General features: G+C 61.2%; 2 protein-coding genes across 8 annotated transcripts in view; both read right to left on the reverse strand.

The window, feature by feature from the left end:
* Positions 1–5,305, reverse strand: part of MRGPRD (MAS related GPR family member D) — a 7,063-nt gene extending 1,758 nt beyond the window's left edge. Inside the window, 1 exon segment of the mRNA XM_040465800.1 lies at positions 5,253–5,305. Coding sequence (XP_040321734.1) covers positions 5,253–5,305 — 53 coding nt within the window.
* Positions 5,306–10,080: 4,775 nt separating this feature from the next.
* On the reverse strand, positions 10,081–17,655 carry MRGPRF (MAS related GPR family member F). Of its 7 annotated transcripts, none has more exons than XM_040466016.1 (5): positions 17,496–17,655; positions 16,504–16,596; positions 14,975–15,023; positions 14,747–14,860; positions 10,081–11,822 (listed from the first exon to the last, which is right to left on the reverse strand). In XM_040466016.1, the coding sequence occupies exons 4-5, from the start codon at positions 14,792–14,794 to the stop codon at positions 10,839–10,841; spliced, it is 1,032 nt and encodes a 343-aa protein (XP_040321950.1). In that variant the 5' UTR covers positions 14,795–14,860; positions 14,975–15,023; positions 16,504–16,596; positions 17,496–17,655; the 3' UTR covers positions 10,081–10,838. The 7 variants fall into 7 exon arrangements, with proteins under 7 accessions (XP_040321950.1, XP_040321953.1, XP_040321952.1 ...); XM_040466019.1 differs by lacking the exon at positions 17,496–17,655 and adding an exon at positions 17,011–17,413; XM_040466018.1 differs by lacking the exon at positions 16,504–16,596.

Consider the following 17,655-nt stretch of genomic DNA (forward strand, 5'->3'; position numbering starts at 1 on the left):
CATTCATTCATTCATTCATTCATTTTGAGAGAGAGTATGCAGATGCATGTGAGCGAGAGTGAAAGAGAGCAGAGAGAGGGAGAGAGAGCATCCCACGCAGGCTCCCTGCTCAGCATGGATGGGGCTCGATCCCGCGAACCATGAGATCACGCGTGACCTGAGCCTCGATCGCCCCGCCTCTAAGTGTTTTAAATGTACACGGGTGTTGTTGTGATTTAGAATTTATGCAGTTTTTTTGGGGGGCGCCTGGGTGGCGCAGTCGGTTAAGCGTCCGACTTCAGCCAGGTCACGATCTCGCGGTCCGTGAGCTCGAGCCCCGCGTCGGGCTCTGGGCTGATGGCTCAGAGCCTGGAGCCTGTTTCCGATTCTGTGTCTCCCTCTCTCTCTGCCCCTCGCCCGTTCATGCTCTGTCTCTCTCTGTCCCAAAAATAAATTTAAAAAGTTGAAAAAAAAAAAGAATTTATGCAGTTTTTCTTCGCTCAACGGTACGTTTTTAGGATATTTGCAGGTGGCCGTGTGGAAAAGTAGTTTGTTGTTTTACAATGTACATTGGCCCCATCTTGTCCATTTCTTCATTTCCAGGATCGTTGAAACACTGTGTTAAACAGGTTCATGCCTGGCCCCATTGACCCTGGCTCAGGATTTTTTCTGGGGTGTCCGAGGAGTGGGGGTTCTGGGTCACAGGACCTGTGCATGCCTGGCTTCACTAAATATTTCTTGCTTCCCTCCCTGGATGGCTGTTTCAGTTTCATTTCCACTGCGGCGCAGGAAGGATTCCGTTTCGTCATTCTTTCACCAAGACTCGCTATCACACACTCTCCTCATTAACTGCCAACACGATGGTGGCACGGTAGATTTTGCCGACATTTAAATTTGCACTTCACTGACGACAGTGAACTTGAGTATTGGTTCATTTACCTGCCACCCCGGGGCTCCCCTTCTCGAACTGCCTGTTCACAGTGATTGCCCATTTTTCAGTTGGGTTTCCTCCCCTTTCCTTTCCGTCTTGATTTGCAGCAGTCTGGATCCTTGCTGGTGTTAGACACCGCGGGTGTCATTCTCTGAGAGCTAGCCTCAGTGTGGTGGCTTTATCTGTGGTGAACGTGAGTGGCCAGATACGCTCAACTTTGATACAATCAACTCCCATACATTTTCACCCTGAAATGTTGTGGCTTTTGGATCATTAAGTCATTCCATGTCCCTGGATGAAAAAGATATCCTCTTATATTTTCCTTAGTTACTTTTATACTTTTTCCCTTTTAGAGTTTGGTCTTGAATCCAGCTGGAACTATTTTTATGTGGGATAAAGACAGGATACAGCCCGATTTTTCCTCCAAATTATGAGCCAGTTTTCCCAAAACCGTCTCCCAGGCAGCCTGTCTTTTCCCTGTTGACTTGTCAAGTTCCCGTTTACACATGGGACTCTTTTAAAACTCTCCATTCTGGTTTCTCTGTTTCTTTACTGTGTGTGTGTGTGTGTGTGTGTGTGTGTGTGTGTTTAAAAAAAAAAATATATATATAGCTTCATGTGCGCTCTGAGTGTTGTGTAGCTGACAGCCACTCTGTACTTGTTCTTGGCAATTTCCATGAAGTTTGATCCTTCAGGGAGGGAGGCCACTGAGTTACACCTGACTTCTCCCACTTCCCGTGACACTGTCCAGAGAGCACCCCGCCCCCACCGGCAGAAAGCTGGGGGTGATCGCAGGGTTCACCTCTTATATTTGTCTTCTCTCAGAGTTCATATGCCCAGGATGCCTCTTGTCCAATATCTGAAAACAGTTGTGTCTTATGTTTTCCCCAGTTTTCTGCTTGTTTAGAGTGGGAAGGCTGGTCCAGTGCCATTACTCCCTTGTGGCTGGAGATAGGAATGCCTCTATTTATATTTTTCTCTTGATTATTGCGGGTGTGGAGGGACACTGTTGCTTTGTGTCGTTTTTGTTAATCAGGCAAACGAGCTGGTTTATTGTACCATGCTATTGGTTTTCTGTTGACTGTTTTGCTTTTCTGTGCAGCTGTCCTCATCCATCTAATTTCTTTTTCGTGTCTTATAGCATCGCCCAGAGCATCTAGTTCTCTGCTGAGCAATGGTTGGAATTGGGCACACTCGTCTTCTCCCTAATCTTAAAAGTTTCTATATCAGACGTGATGGGTACTCTGAGCTCGTAGTATTGTCTTTTATCAAGGTGAGAAAGTTCCCTTCCTTGTTGTCTGAGAGTTTTTCATCTTAAATAATGGAATTTATCACAGTTTTTCTTTCAGATCTACTTAATCGCTTTCTTGTTTTCTTCCTTTTGTCCATGTGGCAAATATATAGTGATACATTCCGTGGTGTTTATTCATCCTTGTATTTTTAGGATAGACCATTTCTAGTTTGCTCTGGTTCCCCGCCGCCCCCCCCCCCCACGCGTCCTGATTTTATTTAGAAAATTTTAACCCGTGTCCCTAAGTGAAATTGGCACGTAATGTTCCCTTCTGCTGCTATCCTTGTCTTTTTATTCCCAAGCTGTAAAATTATAGTGGTTTCATAAAATGACTTGGAGAGATTGCCTTTTTCTCTACCCTCTGGAACAATTTGTATCATGTAAGGATTATCTTTCTTTGAAGATTTGGCAGAAGGTAAAACCATCTGGTCTGGCGATTTTTTTTTTTTAATTTTTTTTTTCAACGTTTATTTATTTTTGGGACAGAGAGAGACAGAGCATGAACGGGCGAGGGGCAGAGAGAGAGGGAGACACAGAATCGGAAACAGGCTCCAGGCTCCGAGCCGTCAGCCCAGAGCCCGACGCGGGGCTCGAACTCACGGACCGCGAGATCGTGACCTGGCTGAAGTCGGACGCTCAACCGACTGCGCCACCCAGGCGCCCCAATAAATAAATATTTTTAAAAAATTAAAAAAGAAATGCCACAAGGTACCTGCCCCACCCACCGGGAGGCTGGGGGCTGATGGCCCGGTCGGGCGTGGCCTCCCCGGCTCCAGGGAAAGGAGAAGGCGGTTGGGGGCCGCAAGGAGCTGTGGGAGGTTCACCCCTCTCCTGTGCCCTCCTGGCAGAACCTCCCCCCCCCCCCGTCCCATGTGGGACAGCCACAGAGACCTCAGAGCATCAGCAGCCCCGTCATCTTGGAGTTAATGTTGGTCTGTGCAGGGAAGAGGCCGGGAGAGAGGCCATTATGCCCACACAGCTGTCCGCACGGGGAGAGACTCTGACGGTGCAAAGGAGGGAGCCCTGGCCCCCGAGTCCAGGACCCGATCTCAAGTCCGAGTTTTGCCACTTACTAGCTGGGGAGCTGTGTGGTGTGGTGACCCCTCCGAGTGTGCAAATCCTCCCTGGAATTCATGGAATCCCTTCCAGCTCGTGTCCCCTCCCGGCGGGAATCGGAGGTGAAGCATCTCGTCTGCCACACGAGGCAAGAGGGAGGGGATCAATTCGGCCCTGATTGGTGGGTGACCTTTTCCCCACCTAAAACTGAGTCCCCCGCAGGGCAGGGTGGAGGCTGACCTCGCCCCTGTATCCCCTGGTGTGCCAGGTGACCCGCAGGACCCGGCAGCTGCTGGGGGGACCGCACACGGCGGGTGGCCGGTGGTTGAGGCCTGGAGCTGTCGTGCTGACGAGAAGGCGAGGTAGGTGTGGGAGACTTTGGGCCTTGGCTTTGGCCCGGGTCACCACTCTGAAGGGTTGTCACCTAGGCTTTATCAGCCCGTGATATGAGGGGAGGGGAGAAAGGAAAGGTGGGGAGGTCAGATGCTGGAACGGTCCCCAACCCCATATGTCACTAACAGGTGACTTAGGCCAGGGTCCTCTGCTGTGCTCCTCCTGGTCTCAGAGGAAGAGTTGGACCGGCCCAGGCCCTTATTCGGGTCTTGCTGAGCTGGGGCCGTGGTGGACTCTGACCTCCAGGGGGCAAGGCATAGCCTGAGGTCGGGCCAGGACAGAAACACAGGGCCTCAGACCCAGAGACACATTCAGGCCACCCAAGAACACACGAGCTTCCGGAAGGCAGAAATTCTCACGTTCGTGACCCTTCTGTGCCCAGAACAGTGCCTGGCAGGTACAGAAATGGCTCACGTTTCTTGATTAGTTACGGGTTGATCAACGCGTTCCCTGGATCCGGGTGCCCAGACCAGGTGCTCTTGGACCCCCTTCCACACCTGGACCTCTCAGTGATGCGAGCCGGTCATGTGACTCTGCGTTCCGTGGGGATTCCGTCACTTGCAGCCAAGAATCCCAACCGGTGGAGACACCTGTGCCTGGAAGAGGCGTGTCACAAGCCCTCTCGTGCAGTGTGGCCGGGCTCTGGGGGTGACGGTGAGGACTGTTCAACCCCGCTGGTCACGTCAGGCCGCGCGCATCAAGAGGCAGGCGGGTTCCACTTCTCCACCCAAAGCGATTGTTTTCATGCTCTGCGGTCTCGCGGAGGTCGTCCTCCGAGGCCGGGGGGACAGCGGAGTCTTTGACACGGAATGATGGCACACCCTGCACTAGGCTTTGGCTTCAAGGACCATGACTCAACAGGGGATCTGGGTTGTTTTTAAAGTTTATTTACTTGTTCTGAGAGAGAGAGAGAGCGAGCGAGCACGGGCAGGGAAGGGGCAGGGAGAGAGAGGGAGAGAGAGAATCCCAAGCAGACTCCGTGCTGTCAGCACAGAGCCCCACGCGGGGCTCGATGCTACAAACTGAGAGATCATGACCTGAGCCGAGATCCAGAATCAGAAGCCTAACCGACCGAGCCACCCAGGCGCCCCACGGGGTCCGGTTTTGGTTACTAGCTCAGGGAGCTGACGGAAACCAGAAGCAAAATAACAGGGAAAGAAAGTTAAAAAACAAAAAAAGCCAGAGTTTGGAGGGCTGGGTCGTCAGAGATTCCCCCAGCTCGGCACCAGATGGCTCACCCTGTAGGGCCAGAGCCAAAGCCTTCAAACATCTACCATCGGGATGTAGGCTCTGGGGGTCTTACCAAGAGGCTCAGCTGGGGAAAGATAGTTTCCGAGCTCACGTGGGTGTTGACAGGATTAAGCTCCTCACTGGCCGTTGGACTGAGGGCTTCAGTTCCTTGCTGGCTGTTGGCCAGAAGCTGCCCTCAGCTCCTTGCCATGGGGAGATCTCTAGTTTGGCAGTTCACAATATGGCCGCTTGCTTCATTAAAGCCAGCGGGGGCGGGGAGAGTCTGCTGGCAAGATGGATGTCACAATCTCTAATTATTGTTGCTCCGTTCTGTTGGTTAGAAGCAAGTTTCCTGGTCCAGTCCGCGCTCACAGTATGGGGTTACATGAGGCTGGGAATACCAGGAAGTGGATGACGGGCGCCATCTTGGATTCTGGCTAGCATGCTGGCTGGCTGCCCGACATCCTTACTGCTTCCCGTCCAGTATGAAATACCCTATGGGCCCATTGCGTGTGGTTGGGAAAGGTTTTTTCCTTTCCCAAGTGGGATTTTTAAAGGATCACAGTCATTCCGCCGTGACTTGTGCGTCTTGAGGGTGGCGATCATTTGTCATAGGATGTATCTCCGGATCCGGAGGAGAGAGACGCAAACAGCCCACCGATCCTGGGCCCAGTGCTGGGGAGGCAGTCCCTGGAATTGATTTTGGACTCCTTCTCTTCTGGGGGGAGAGAACACACAGTATAGCTACAGATTTTGGGTAGGAGCATTTAAAATCGTCTGTGGGGAGGAAGGGAGCGTCGTGGTGTCCAGGAGGACCACGGCCCGCGCTCGCCACCTTGCCTGGCCGCGTCTCCTGCTGCCGACACACCCAGGTTTTCCCTTGAGCTCACACCTCTTCCCTGCTTTCAGCCTGTGGGGTTTGGGTGAGTTGCCCCCCTCGCCACCCCCAGGCCCCACTCTGGGGGACAGCGTGGGGCTCTGCGGGCCAGTGAGCACAGTCGTTGGGACTCATCTTACAGTTACGAGGAGAGGGACCGTCTGCGGGGGCTGCTGAATTTGTGGGATGGAAACAGGAGCTGCTGGTTACCGGCCGTTTCGTTTATCCGTTGAGAATAAACGCGAAGCAGGAGAGAAGGAGAAGTACCCTTGAGAACACCACTTGAGGCTCCAGATCCAGCTATATCTGAAGCGGAAATCATTTCTGGAGCGTCCCTGGTGGGTGAGTCAGTCGACTTCCTTAAACACACACACACACACTTTCCCCACCCCCACCCCAAGCTGGATCACACTTGGCCTCTGTGACTTTACTGGTCACCAAGAGGCGTGGCCGGTTAGTGAATACATCTGCCTATGAAGCGGATCTCTGATCTAGAATCTATTTGGCATAAAGCAGAGGCGAGCGGCCGTCTCCGGCTGCGGGTGGGGCCGTCGCGGGGTGGGGCTGGGTGCTCTGGGGCACCGGGACATTTTCATGGGGGGCGATGGCAATGTTCTCTTGGGGGAGGATGGAAACATTCCACGTACTGATTTGGTGAGGACGTGGGCCTCCGTACCCGTGTCAAAGGTCATCGTGCTATTCGTTCCATGGGTGTATTTTATCGCGTGGAAATTAGGCCGCAATTCAATCCGTCACAAAGATTTTTGTTTTTCACAAAACCTTCCTGAGTAGGTAAGCCTTCCCTGGAATTGCCAGGAAACTTCGCGCCGGCATCCTGACTCACTGGGGCAGAACTTTCCACGAGTTTTCATTTTGTGAACTGTGCCCTGTTGTTTTCTCTAGGCCCCACTGGCTACCGTCCAGCGCCCGCTGGGCCCAAACATACGAAGTCTGCCCGCATTCCGAGTTGCCCCCGTTCGGGAAGATCTGCGCAGCGTGTTTTTGCAGCTTCCCGGCACGTCGAAGGGCTCGTTTCCTCGGGCTGGGCTTCTCCCCTTCTGTAGGACCATAAACGGACCCATCCCTTGGTCCCACCTTCCAGATGAACCCCGTGCCTCCTGGGAAAGACCCGTCGCCTTGGCGGAGGATCCCGAACCGAGATGCGCGTGTGGGAAAAGATCTCGCCCTTCAAAATTCTGGCCCAAGATCCCAGCCCCAATCATCTCGAAACCACAGCTGGCGGGGGCTCGGGGAGAGCTGGGCGGGTGCCAGGGAGGCATTCCGTTTCTTCTCACTAAGAGGGGAGACGAAGGCAGGAAGAGGCGTCAGCTGTCCGGCCGGGCGCTGTGCTGTCTGTTGGACACGCGTCCCTTTCCCATGTCCCGCTCGCCTCAGCCTCCAGCAGCCTGGGCCTCGGCCTGAGCTGCCCCCCGCCGGCTTTGGTCTCGAGCGATGGGCCGGCCCGGGTTGAACTCGGGCTGTGACGGGCCTGTCCTGTCTGTTCCACGCGGCGCCCCTGGACCCCCAACTCTCAGTGCTTTGCTGGCGGGGGCTTACGGGGCCACTGAGCCTTTGGAGGATGACTGTGGCTCCACAGTGGGTGCGAACGGGCAGTCCTTTGGAGCCCTACTGAGAAGATTCACTGGTTTTGCAGGTGGAGCTCTTAGCCCGGGGCCCGCTGCGCCTACTATGTCGTCCGTAATAGTCCCCAGTGCGTGGGATAGGCCGTTCCCCTGAATGTCCCTCCTTCGGGGCCACCCTGCTGCCTCCTGTCCACCTTGCTGCTGCCCGTGCGTCACCAGGGATTTAGCTCCTGAGGCCTGTGCCCGGTCTGTGACAAAATCCATGCCCCACAGCTTATAGGTGGCAGCCCCCTGTCCCTCTGGGACTTGCTCTTGACTTTCCAGATTTGGCCCCTTTGCGTCCTTTGCGTCTTCTAGGAGTGCGCTCGTCGGCTGGCACCTTTCTGCACTGATCGCCAGGGAAAGCTCGGCCCGCAGCCCAACCCCGGCCCCTTCACCCGCCCACCCCGTGTAGCCCGCATAGGCATAGCCCGTGGTGGTAGAAAGTCGGGCTTGGTAACCGCCGGGGGGCGGGGCAGGGAGACAAGTGTTACTCGCTCCTCCCCAGGGACGCTGACACCGCTCGCTGAACGCTGCCGACCAGAGGTTGTCGGGGGAGGATGGCCAGACCCCTTGCTCCAGACAGTTCCAGGGTGGATTCCCGTGACGCTCGGGGCCTCCGCTTCCTGCCTTCACCAGAGACACCCAGGAAGAAGGAGGCTGGGGGTGGGCCCAGCTGAGCTGCCTGGGGAGGGGTAGGTAGTGAAGGTGCATCTGGCCCACCCCGCAGCGAGCTCCCCTCCCGGCCCTTTTAATAATTAAATACCCCAGGAGGGAGGAGCAAAGCGGCCGTGAGCCTCTCTGCCATTAGCACAGAGCGAGGTGGTCCAGGCTGTGGCTAGCTGTGCAGGTTGGATAGGATAGGTGGTCCAGGCTCGGGGATTGGAGGGGGAGGAGAAGGCACGCTCCCTGGCAAGACTATCGATCCACACCCGAGAAGGGGCCAGAGGCTGGAGGAGGCCCGATCCCCAGAGTTCACCCCCGGCCTCCCAGGCCTGGCGCCCACCCAGCTCAGGCGGATGTGCCTCCCCATAGGGGCTCAGCCCTTCCCTGACGCCCAGGCCCTGCAGTGAGTGAGGGCCGCCCGCCCACCTGCCGGCCCGGGCCTGGGTTCTGAGCTCCTGTGGCCGGACCCGGGCAGCGAGGCGGCTCCAAGCTCCTGGGGGTGGGCAGCTCCCGGCAGCGGACTCGGGGCTGGGTGGGGGCTCCTGAGGAACCCCTGGGCCCCCTTCAGGACTGGAGGCATCTCCACCCGCCTGGAGGCCGGCTGCTGGAAGCTTTTCCAGGGAGGGGGTCCTGCTCTCACCCCCCCACCCCCCGCAGGTGTCCTCAGGACCCCACATGCTTCTGAGACCCCAGGGGTGTCAGATGTGAGGCCCCCAACTCTGCTCCTCGGGGACTCTTTGACTGGTGACGGGGAGTGTGTGTGTCGAGGGTGTGGGGGGGGTTTGGGGGGTGGAGTGGTGGGGAGAGGTGGGGGGTGGGGGGATGGGCGTCGGAGGGTGAGTGGGTGGAGGGTGTGGGGGGATGGGAAGTGGGGGGGAGGGGGTGGGGGGAGGGGGTGGGGAGCGGAAGAGGTAGGCATACTGACCCCCACCCCCTGAGGCTCCTCTGCCCCTGGGCACACGGACACGCGGACACGCGGGCACGCAGACGTGGATGCAGACACGCGGACACACGGACACACGGACACACGGACTCAGACACGTGGGCACGCAGACAGATGCAGACACGGGTGCGTCTCTCCCTGCAGAGCAGCTGCCTCGATAGGAGCACGGGTCTGTTGGAAAGGGGAGCACGGGAGCAGTGGCCTGGAGAGGCCGGGAGGGATGAGTCCGGCCAGCTGGGGGCCCGGTCACCAAGAAATGCACTTGGGGGTCAGCCCACCCGGGGGGGGGGGCTCCTGTGGCCCCTGCTCTGGGAGCGAGTCCAGGGTCTGCGGGTGGAACGCTGGCCGCCGGGCGGGCCCGGAGGTACTGCTGCTCCCTTAGCCACCGGCCCCCTCCCAGCCCCTCCCGGCCCTCCCCCTCCCGGCCGCCGGCGCACAGGGGCCCTGCTCTCTGCCCTGGGCTCTCCTTGGGCCCGTGAAGTGAGCAGAATCCCCCCAGAGCTTCCCCAAAACGGGGCTGGGATCCCAGGCTGGACACCTAGAGCCTAAGATGGGCCTCTTGGGACGCTGGCTGGAGCACAGGGGTGGGGGCGGGGGGGGGCAGTCAGGGAGCCTCTGGCCTGGCACTAGTTGAAGTCTCCCCTGGGAGGGGCTCCAGCCCCAGCCCCCACCCTGGAGGGGTGCATCCCGGACAGGGATGGAATCAGCAGCCCAACCCGGGGAGCCCCTGTGTGGACACACTGTGGGCCTTACAGGCAGGGACTGCATTAGCCGGCACCAGGCCTGGCAGTGACTAGGGACCATGAGGAGTGTTTCCAAGGGGAGCAGGGGGGCCCAGAACGGGTGAGAGAGGGCACAGGCTTTAGCCAAGAGGACAGTGCGGCTGACCAAGGCCCCTTCTGGAAACCCTACCGGGAGAGGGAGCACCCTGGAGGTATAGACAGACCAGCCAGGGGAGGGGACACAAGAGCTGGGGTACAGAGCAGGTCGGGTGGGGCACAGCATGGCCAGGCGGCCATCTGGGCCCATAGGCGCTGGAGGGCGCCCTCACCGCGGAAGAACACAGACGGGACCGAGGGCAGGGAGCCTTGCTCAGTGCACGATATAAAATGTTTATTGATCTACATTTATTGGCTTCCATACAACTTGCATGGGCTGCACAGGGCCACTGTGCTTGGAGGTGGGCTGGGGTGGCCGGGTCGAGCCAGCGCCTGCTCCCAGGCGGGGGCTGGAGCCCAGAGGCTGCTGGCCAGTCTGCCAAGCCCCGAGGACCAGGCACGTGGCAGCCTGCACTCTGGAGGGGGTCCCGGGGCTGGCCGCATGGAGTCCGAGAAGGGAGCGATCTGTCCACGCTGGCCCAAGCTCCGTCCCGGCAGGCTGCTTGCCATGACCAGAAACCACCCCCCCTCTGCCCCCATTAAAGTCCCCAAAGGATTCCTGGACGGGGGCTGGGGCGTTGTGTGCAGAAAGACCGAACTCCAAGGCAGGTTAACCAGAACCTTCTCCCAGGTAGCACCATTGCGCTCAGGTCGGCTCCCCGACATTGCTTGGACTGGATGGAATGGAGAGAACAGGTGCCCTCGCAGGGGCGCAGCTGCTGACCCCGGGGGCGACCGTGCTGGCTGTGTCGTTGTCAAGGAGGGCAGATTCAAAGGGGCAGGAGGCGGACGGGCCTGGATGACCCCCCCGCCTCCCCTTGACCAGCCCAGGGTGACTTCCATACAGTAGGCCTCTGGGCGCCGAGGACAATGTCTGGGGGGGGGGGGGGGGGGGGGGGGCCGCGGGGGGGCGGGGGGTCTGGGGGGGCGGGGGGCCCCCCCCCCCCCCCCCCCCCCCCAGGCACTGGCCTCTCAGGAGGCGTTCCCAGAGGGGCACTGCATCTCCATGGTGACCGTGTTGGGCGTGCCGCCCCCGGCCTCCCCCAGCTCGGCGCCGTCTCGCAGGGCCCGCTGGAAGACCACCCTGAGAGGCTCCCACAGCCGCTGTGACTTGTCCCTCCCGGCCAGGAAGTACACGACCGGCTTGGCACTGCTGTTGATGCAGATGCACAGGTCGGTGACATACTCGGGGAAGGGGGCCGGGATCTGGAAGACCCAAAAGAGGAACCAGTCGACCCCCAGGTAGATGGAGGACACGAGGAACACCGAAACCATGGCCAGGACGACGTGGCTGAGCTTCGCGGAGCGCTGGCGCCTCCGGGCCCCGCACTCTGTGCGCAGGATGAGCACCAGGCAGGGCAGCACCATGAGTGGGCAGAAGACCAGGAAAAGCAGGATGCCCAGGAAGGCGTCCATGTGCCTGCAGCCCACGCCGGACGCTCGGTGGCCCAGGAACACGCAGAAGTAGTTGTGGACGGTGGTGACCAGGAGCGACAGGGCCCAGAGCAGGGCGCACGCCACGGCCGACAGGCGCTTGGGCCGACGGCGCCAAAACCAGGCGGGGAAGACCACCGACAGGCAGCGCTCCGAGCTGATGGCCGGCAGGAGGCTCACGCCGGCGACAAACATGCAGAGCCCCGCGACCCTGCACACGGCGCGGACGTAGGCGGCGAACGTGCCCAGGAAGCCGCCCGTGTTCAGGACGGAGAGCACGGCCTTGCTGCAGAGGTAGCCGGCGTCAGCGCCGGCCAGGTGCAGGAAGTAGACGGAGAAGGGGCTCCTCTTGATGGAGAAGCCGAAAAACCACAGGACCAGCCCGTTGCCCACCAGGCCACACAGACACAGGAGCAGGAAGATGTAGTCCATGACGGCCGGCGGTGGCGGCGTGGCGATCTGCTCGATGGTCAGGAAGCCACGGCCGTAGAGCGCCGGGGCCTCGCTCACGCCGGGACACATCTGTGCGGGGGGGGGGGGGGGGGAGGGGGCACACCCCTGTTATTGGGTGGGCCCGCCCCCCCCCCCCCGCACCTGCAGCCCGCATGCCGGGTCCTGCTTACAGGCTCGCGGAGCGGCTGGCTCTGGAGCAGAGGCCACCCCCGTTCCCGCCTAGTGCCACCGCTCTGCGCCGCGGCGTCGCAGAGCCTGCGGCTAGCAGACTGGAGAGGGCCGACAGGGGCGACGTCAGTCCCCCGGAAAGGCACCCGATCGCCCACCTGTCGGAACAGACTTTGGGCCACGAGTGTCCTCGTCACGAGAGGTGAGGAAAGCCCGGGGGGACCTTTCCAGATTGCAGGGCAACGAAGCCGCGACCGGAAAGGCCACGCGGCGTCCCGGACCTCACGGTGGCTCTAACGGTTGCCGGAGAGGATGTCACGAGGTGCCGGGGGGATGTGCGAATGGACCGCGTGTCCTGGGATGGCACCAACCCCGTCCTGGGATGTCCTTGTTAAGGGGTACGGGCTGTTTGGGGACCAGGGGGCTTGATGTCTGCAAACCTGCTTTCCAACAATTCTGGGAAGGGGCCTATCGTGAGGTGCACAGGGAGAAAGCGCAGGTGGTAAGAGGCTGACGATGAACCGGTGAAGGGCGTATCTGCGTATGAGCGGCTCTCGCCCGTCTCCTGTACGTTTGCCATTTTCTCACCCAAACATGAAAATACTTAAAAAAAAAATAATAACAATTGGGGGCGCCTGGGTGGCTCAGTCGGTTGAGCGTCCGACTCCTGGTTTCGGCTCAGGTCGTGATCTCACGGGGTTCATGGGATCGAGCCCCGCGTCAGGCTCTGCGCTGGCAGCCGGGAGCCTGCTTGGGGTGCTGTCTCTGCCCCTCCCCTGCTCGCACGAGCGCCCTCCAGAGCTCGCTCGCTCTCTCTCTCTCTCTCTCTCAAAAAAATGATAAAGTTAAAGATAAAGTAATTGATTTTAAAAAGCGGACCCTGGCCCTAACTGGAGCAGGACTGTGTCCCATAATGGGATCGGAGAGGCCTGGGGAATCAGAGGCGGTCCCCTGGGGGGGCCAGGGAGGCTCTGGGTTTCTGTCTTGCCTGCTGGGTCTGGGCGAGGTGGGTCCCCTGCGACGATGGGGGAGGGGCGGCAGATCTGAGCAAGGTGGGCTTTGCTCCAGCTGGTGGGTGCTGGGTGGGGGGGGGGGACGGGACCGTGGGCCCAGTGGCCCCATCGCCCTTTCCCCAGAGAAGTCAGAACTCTGGGTTGTAACGTGAACCTCCCTGATCTCTACATGTTTGCATTTGAAAAACACCCTGTGGGCCAAACACAACACATCTACAGGCTGGATGCATTCTCGGGCTGTCATTTTGACCTCTCATTCCAAGTGACAGGGCTGCCCAGAGCGCTGTCACCGCCTTCTCTCAGCCCGGGAAGATATCACTAACCCTTCCCACAGAGCCTGAACCTGACCCTTGACCCCGGGGCAACGCCCCCGGGCATTCCTTCGTTCCCACTGCTCGTGACTCCCTCCCAAAGAAAACAAACAGGTTCTGGAGGCTGGAGCGTTCTGCCACCTTCCGGATGGCCCCCAGCTCTGCCAGAAAGCTGGGGCCTGATCCCCCGTAACAGCCTTTCCGTCCTGGCCCCGGTCAAGGGGAATCTGCAAGCAGGGGCCGGAGGGCGTTGGCCCGACTTGGGGAGACTCTGTGAGGTCAGGGCAAGCTCTTCAAGGGCGGCCTATTCACCACGCATCATCCTCTAGGTACATTTATTGGCTCAGCGTCTCTGTCTGTCTGTCTGTCAGCCACCGAGCCCCTTGGCTTCCTCTTTGCTCAGCCTCTCCTATTGGTGGCTTTGCTCCAGGCCATGGAGCAGTGCCACCCACCCCCCACCCCCCACCCCGCCCCCGGCTGGGGCACCAGACCCAGAATCCGTAAGACCCGATGCCCAGACAAGCCCACGCAGAGGGATCACTCAGTGCTTCTCCAGGCTGGAAAAAGTCTGCAATCCCTTCCTCGGAGTCAGAGCGGGAGGGCCGGGTGAGTCACGGGGCACGTGGCTGCCATCTCCAGCCACATCCCGCCTTGTAAAATGCCTGCCCCGGAGCCTGGCCCCCCTCCCGGGGCTCTGGTTTTCTCTGGAGATTTCTGGAGACTTCTCCCCAGCCAGTCCCATCGCTGCGTCCCGTGGCTGCTGCTCCACGGTGGTCACTATGGGAGGAGGCTAAGGGACACGGGCCCCGGGCAGGAGTCCGGCCTCTGCTCAGACCTCGGGGCTCGTCCCAGTCTAGTTACTGGCCCATCGCAAGCCTGGGTCTCCTCGAATGTGGATGAGGTCGTACTAGGTAAACTCGAGGGGTCCCTCCAATTTGGAGACTGTATCGCCTGGGGTTGAGAAGGGAATTCCAGAATTCTCAAGGACCTCAGAGAAGTAGGGGGCTGGGAAGCGAAGAAGGGGTGTTGGCCTGGTGCGTCGTCAGAGTCTCGGCCCCGGCGGGTGCCTGGACCGCCAGACCCTGGCCTCACGGGGTGGCCCGGAGCAGGTGGTGCTCCGTGGGGCACACGACATCAGCGCCGCCTTGCAGCCAGCGTCTCAGGGCCTCCTGGCAGGGACTGGCCACGGGAAAACGCTGACCACCCCGTCTCCACGGGGGAGAGGCGGAACAAGGCCGGTCAAGGTGCTAACGGAGCACAGGGTCTGCACGGGGAGGGACTCGAGGCTTCGCTTCCCCGTGCTTGTCTCACCGATGAGGACACTGGAGACCTGGGGGGCCACACGGTCCAGAGGGCCTGCCGCCCACCTGTTCGTCCTTTGACAGAGGATGGGCCCCGGGCGGCAGAGTGCAGGGGGAGGAGGTCCTGGGCTCCGTCTGCCTCTCCCACCACACCCGGCCCGACGGTGCCCGGACCCCCTCTGCTGCCGGCCAGCACTTGCCTTGTTCCTGTCCCCGGGATGGGCCTCCCAGGAACAGTTTCCCACCATCTCCAGGCCCGGCGAGTCCAGATTCCTCACGGCTCCGCTCGTGGCTCGCGGCCCCGCACACCTCCCCTGGCAAAGGAACAAAGGGTCACGTCAGGGCAGCCGTGTTCCCCGCCCCCCCGCCCCGCCCAGAAAGCCCCTCCACCTTCCGGATCCCCGTCCCCAGGCCCCAGGGGCTCTCACCTTAGAGGAAAAGGCTGACAAGCCAGCACGTGGCTCCCTCCGGGCAGGGCTATGTGGGAGGCACAGAGGTCATCCTGCTGAGTACGGGACAGGTCACATCCATATGCACTGTCCCCTCCTGCCTGGGCTCCTCGTGGCCCCCCCCCCCCCCCCACGATACTCTAGATACTTGCTGCTGCTTGCTGGGGGAGAAGCCCCTCTCCTTCCCCCCTTCTTGCTTGATCTGTGAGATTTCTGGGACCAGATGGCTTCTGGGGACATACATTTATATACCCGTACACATTCCTGGGCTCCTCCTTTCAGGTAGCATTGCTCCCCCATGAGGGGCACTCCAGGGCTCCGGGAGGTGAGGTCCCCCGCCCGGGGTGCACGTGACAAGAGTAAGTTCGGAGATTTTGTGCGTGCTTGAGACTAGAGGGGCTGGAGCAGCTGGAGGGAGCCAGCCAGGACGGCTCTGGGGGTGGCGGGGTGGACATCCCCGCCTGGGAGAGGCTGCTCCGCGCTGGCCAGGCAGAGCATTGGTCCATCTGCCCCAGGCGACCCTTCGAACGGTCTCCTGTCCCCCAACCTGAGCTCTGCTCCAGCAGGCAAGCACCCGTCCCTCCCCCCCGTGCCGGTGGGGAAACTGAGGCTGAGCCGCAGGCCGCCGGCACCCCTCTCCCCCCCATGCGAGGAATGCTGCTGCTCGGCGGCCTCCCCCAAAATTCCTTCCCCGACGCGGCAGGCCTGGGGAAGGCTGGGGCGGGCCGAGCCAGGCGCGCCGGTCGTTGGCCGGGAAGGGGGGCCGTCTGCACGCTGCCTGCACCCTCTTTAACGTTTGGTCCTCTCGAGCCCCGAGCACCGGCGCGGGGGGGATGCGCGGAGAACAGAACAGCGCGGGCATCAGACCCCTGGCCCGCCGGCGGCCCTGCTCCCTTCCCGGCCCCCGCCCCCCCACAGCCCCCTTCTGCCCCAGGCCCTTGGGCAGAGTGGCCGTGTGTGTCGTGGGCAAGCGCTTGTGCGCCCGGCAGGAGGGTCTCGGCGTGGCCTGCCGTGACAGTGCCTGCTGGCGCCAGTGCCCCAGGTGGCTGTACGCGGGGTGGGGGCCCTGGTGCTCGACGATCAGTGGGCGAGCCTGCGTGCGCGTGCGTGCAGAGAGCAGGTGCTGCGAAGGGTGGATCTATAGCCCCCCCCCAACCGCCCCCCAGGCGTCATCCGGGCTCCAGCCCCTGCACTGTCCCCACTGCCTCCCCCGGGTCTCATGCTTACCCACCCGCTGGGGCTTCCCTCTCCTGCCTGCAACCCCAAAGCTACCGACCCCTCAGACCCTACCCTTCCTGGTCCCCTTCGCCCCCGTCCCCGGCGTTCCCGCTCGGCCGTCCTGGTCGCACGCCATCCTGGGTCTGGGCCCTCCGGGACGTCCTGACCACAAACCTTGCCCTCTCACCCCAGCCGAGCTAGGCCCCCGGCACACAGATGCCCCGGAAGGGCAGCCGGCCGGGGCCAGCCCGTGATGCCCAGCTTGGACCCGGCTCGTAGGAAGGGCTCACCTCTGCCGGTTGCTTCCACGTGGGGGCCTCCCTACTGTGTCTCTTCCCGCCTGCCACGGGCAGTCTGGAAAGCTATGGCGCCCAGGCAGAGATCTGGAAGCCAAGCGGACCCCCCCGGACGGACGATGAGAAGACACGTGTGTGTGACACGCGTAAGGCGTGTGCGTGAGCGGCGTGTGCGAGCAGGGGCGGAGGGGTGGGCGCCTCGCGCATTCTCGGGGTGGGGTCTGGACTGTGGCAGAACCAGCTGCTGCTACGGCAAGACGACAAAAGCTGTCGGCTCGGTGCACCCCTGACCCTCCCTTCAAGGCCCAAGGCCCGCTGGGGCTCCGGCCGCCTGTCTGCCCCCTCTCGGCCCACCCTGCCACGAGCCAGCCCCCAGTTTGTCGGGGACGGGGACAGGGCGAGGCTGTCTTCCAGTGGGCACGGTCAAGCCCCGCTTCCCTGATTGTCTTCCCAGCCCCTCTCCTCGCCACCCCACTGCCCCCCCCCGCCCCCCCAGCTCACAACTGAATTGAAGAGGCTGCTCTGGGGACTGGAGAGCCCACAGCACTCCAGGTGCCATCTGTCCGGGAGAAGGTGGGAGGTCGCGGGCCGTGCAGCAAGCCCCTGGGAGCAGTGGGAGCCATCTCTCTGCACTTGGGACGCTGCCGGCTGGGTGTTCCCTTCCCGCCCTTCCAGAAAGCGGACTTGGGCGGCTGGCTAGGGTGGGGGCAGGGCCAGAGGGGGAGGTCGGGAGTGGAGGACAGCACGGGGGTCAGGCCCTGCCAAGATGCCGGCTCCTGCCACCCCCGTAGGGGGGACCGTCAGGGCCTCGGGAGTGTGCGGGAGGCGGCTCTGGAGTGTCAGGGTTCCTGCCTGGAGCCACGTGATTTCTGGGGGCTGCCCGCCCTGACGGCGCCCACCTCATTCTCCCTCCCCGCCTGGCCTCCTCCCTGCAGCCCTGGTTCCCAGAACGCCCTGCCCTGGGCCCAGGGCCCCCGCAGACCCACCTGCAGCTGCCCAGGTCCTCGGAGGTCTCTCCTTCCTGGAGCACGACACCGGCCTCTGGCCGCCGACCCGCCAGGGCAGCGGGCCAGCCCAGAGCACTGGCTGGAGCCTCAGAAAACGCGAGCTCAGAGCAGAGGACGGCCCTTGCTTGCCCGCTTGCCG

Source organism: Herpailurus yagouaroundi, unplaced genomic scaffold (genome assembly GCF_014898765.1).
Source record: "Herpailurus yagouaroundi ecotype Mexico unplaced genomic scaffold, PumYag 569, whole genome shotgun sequence".
Taxonomy (NCBI): Eukaryota; Metazoa; Chordata; class Mammalia; order Carnivora; family Felidae; genus Herpailurus; species Herpailurus yagouaroundi.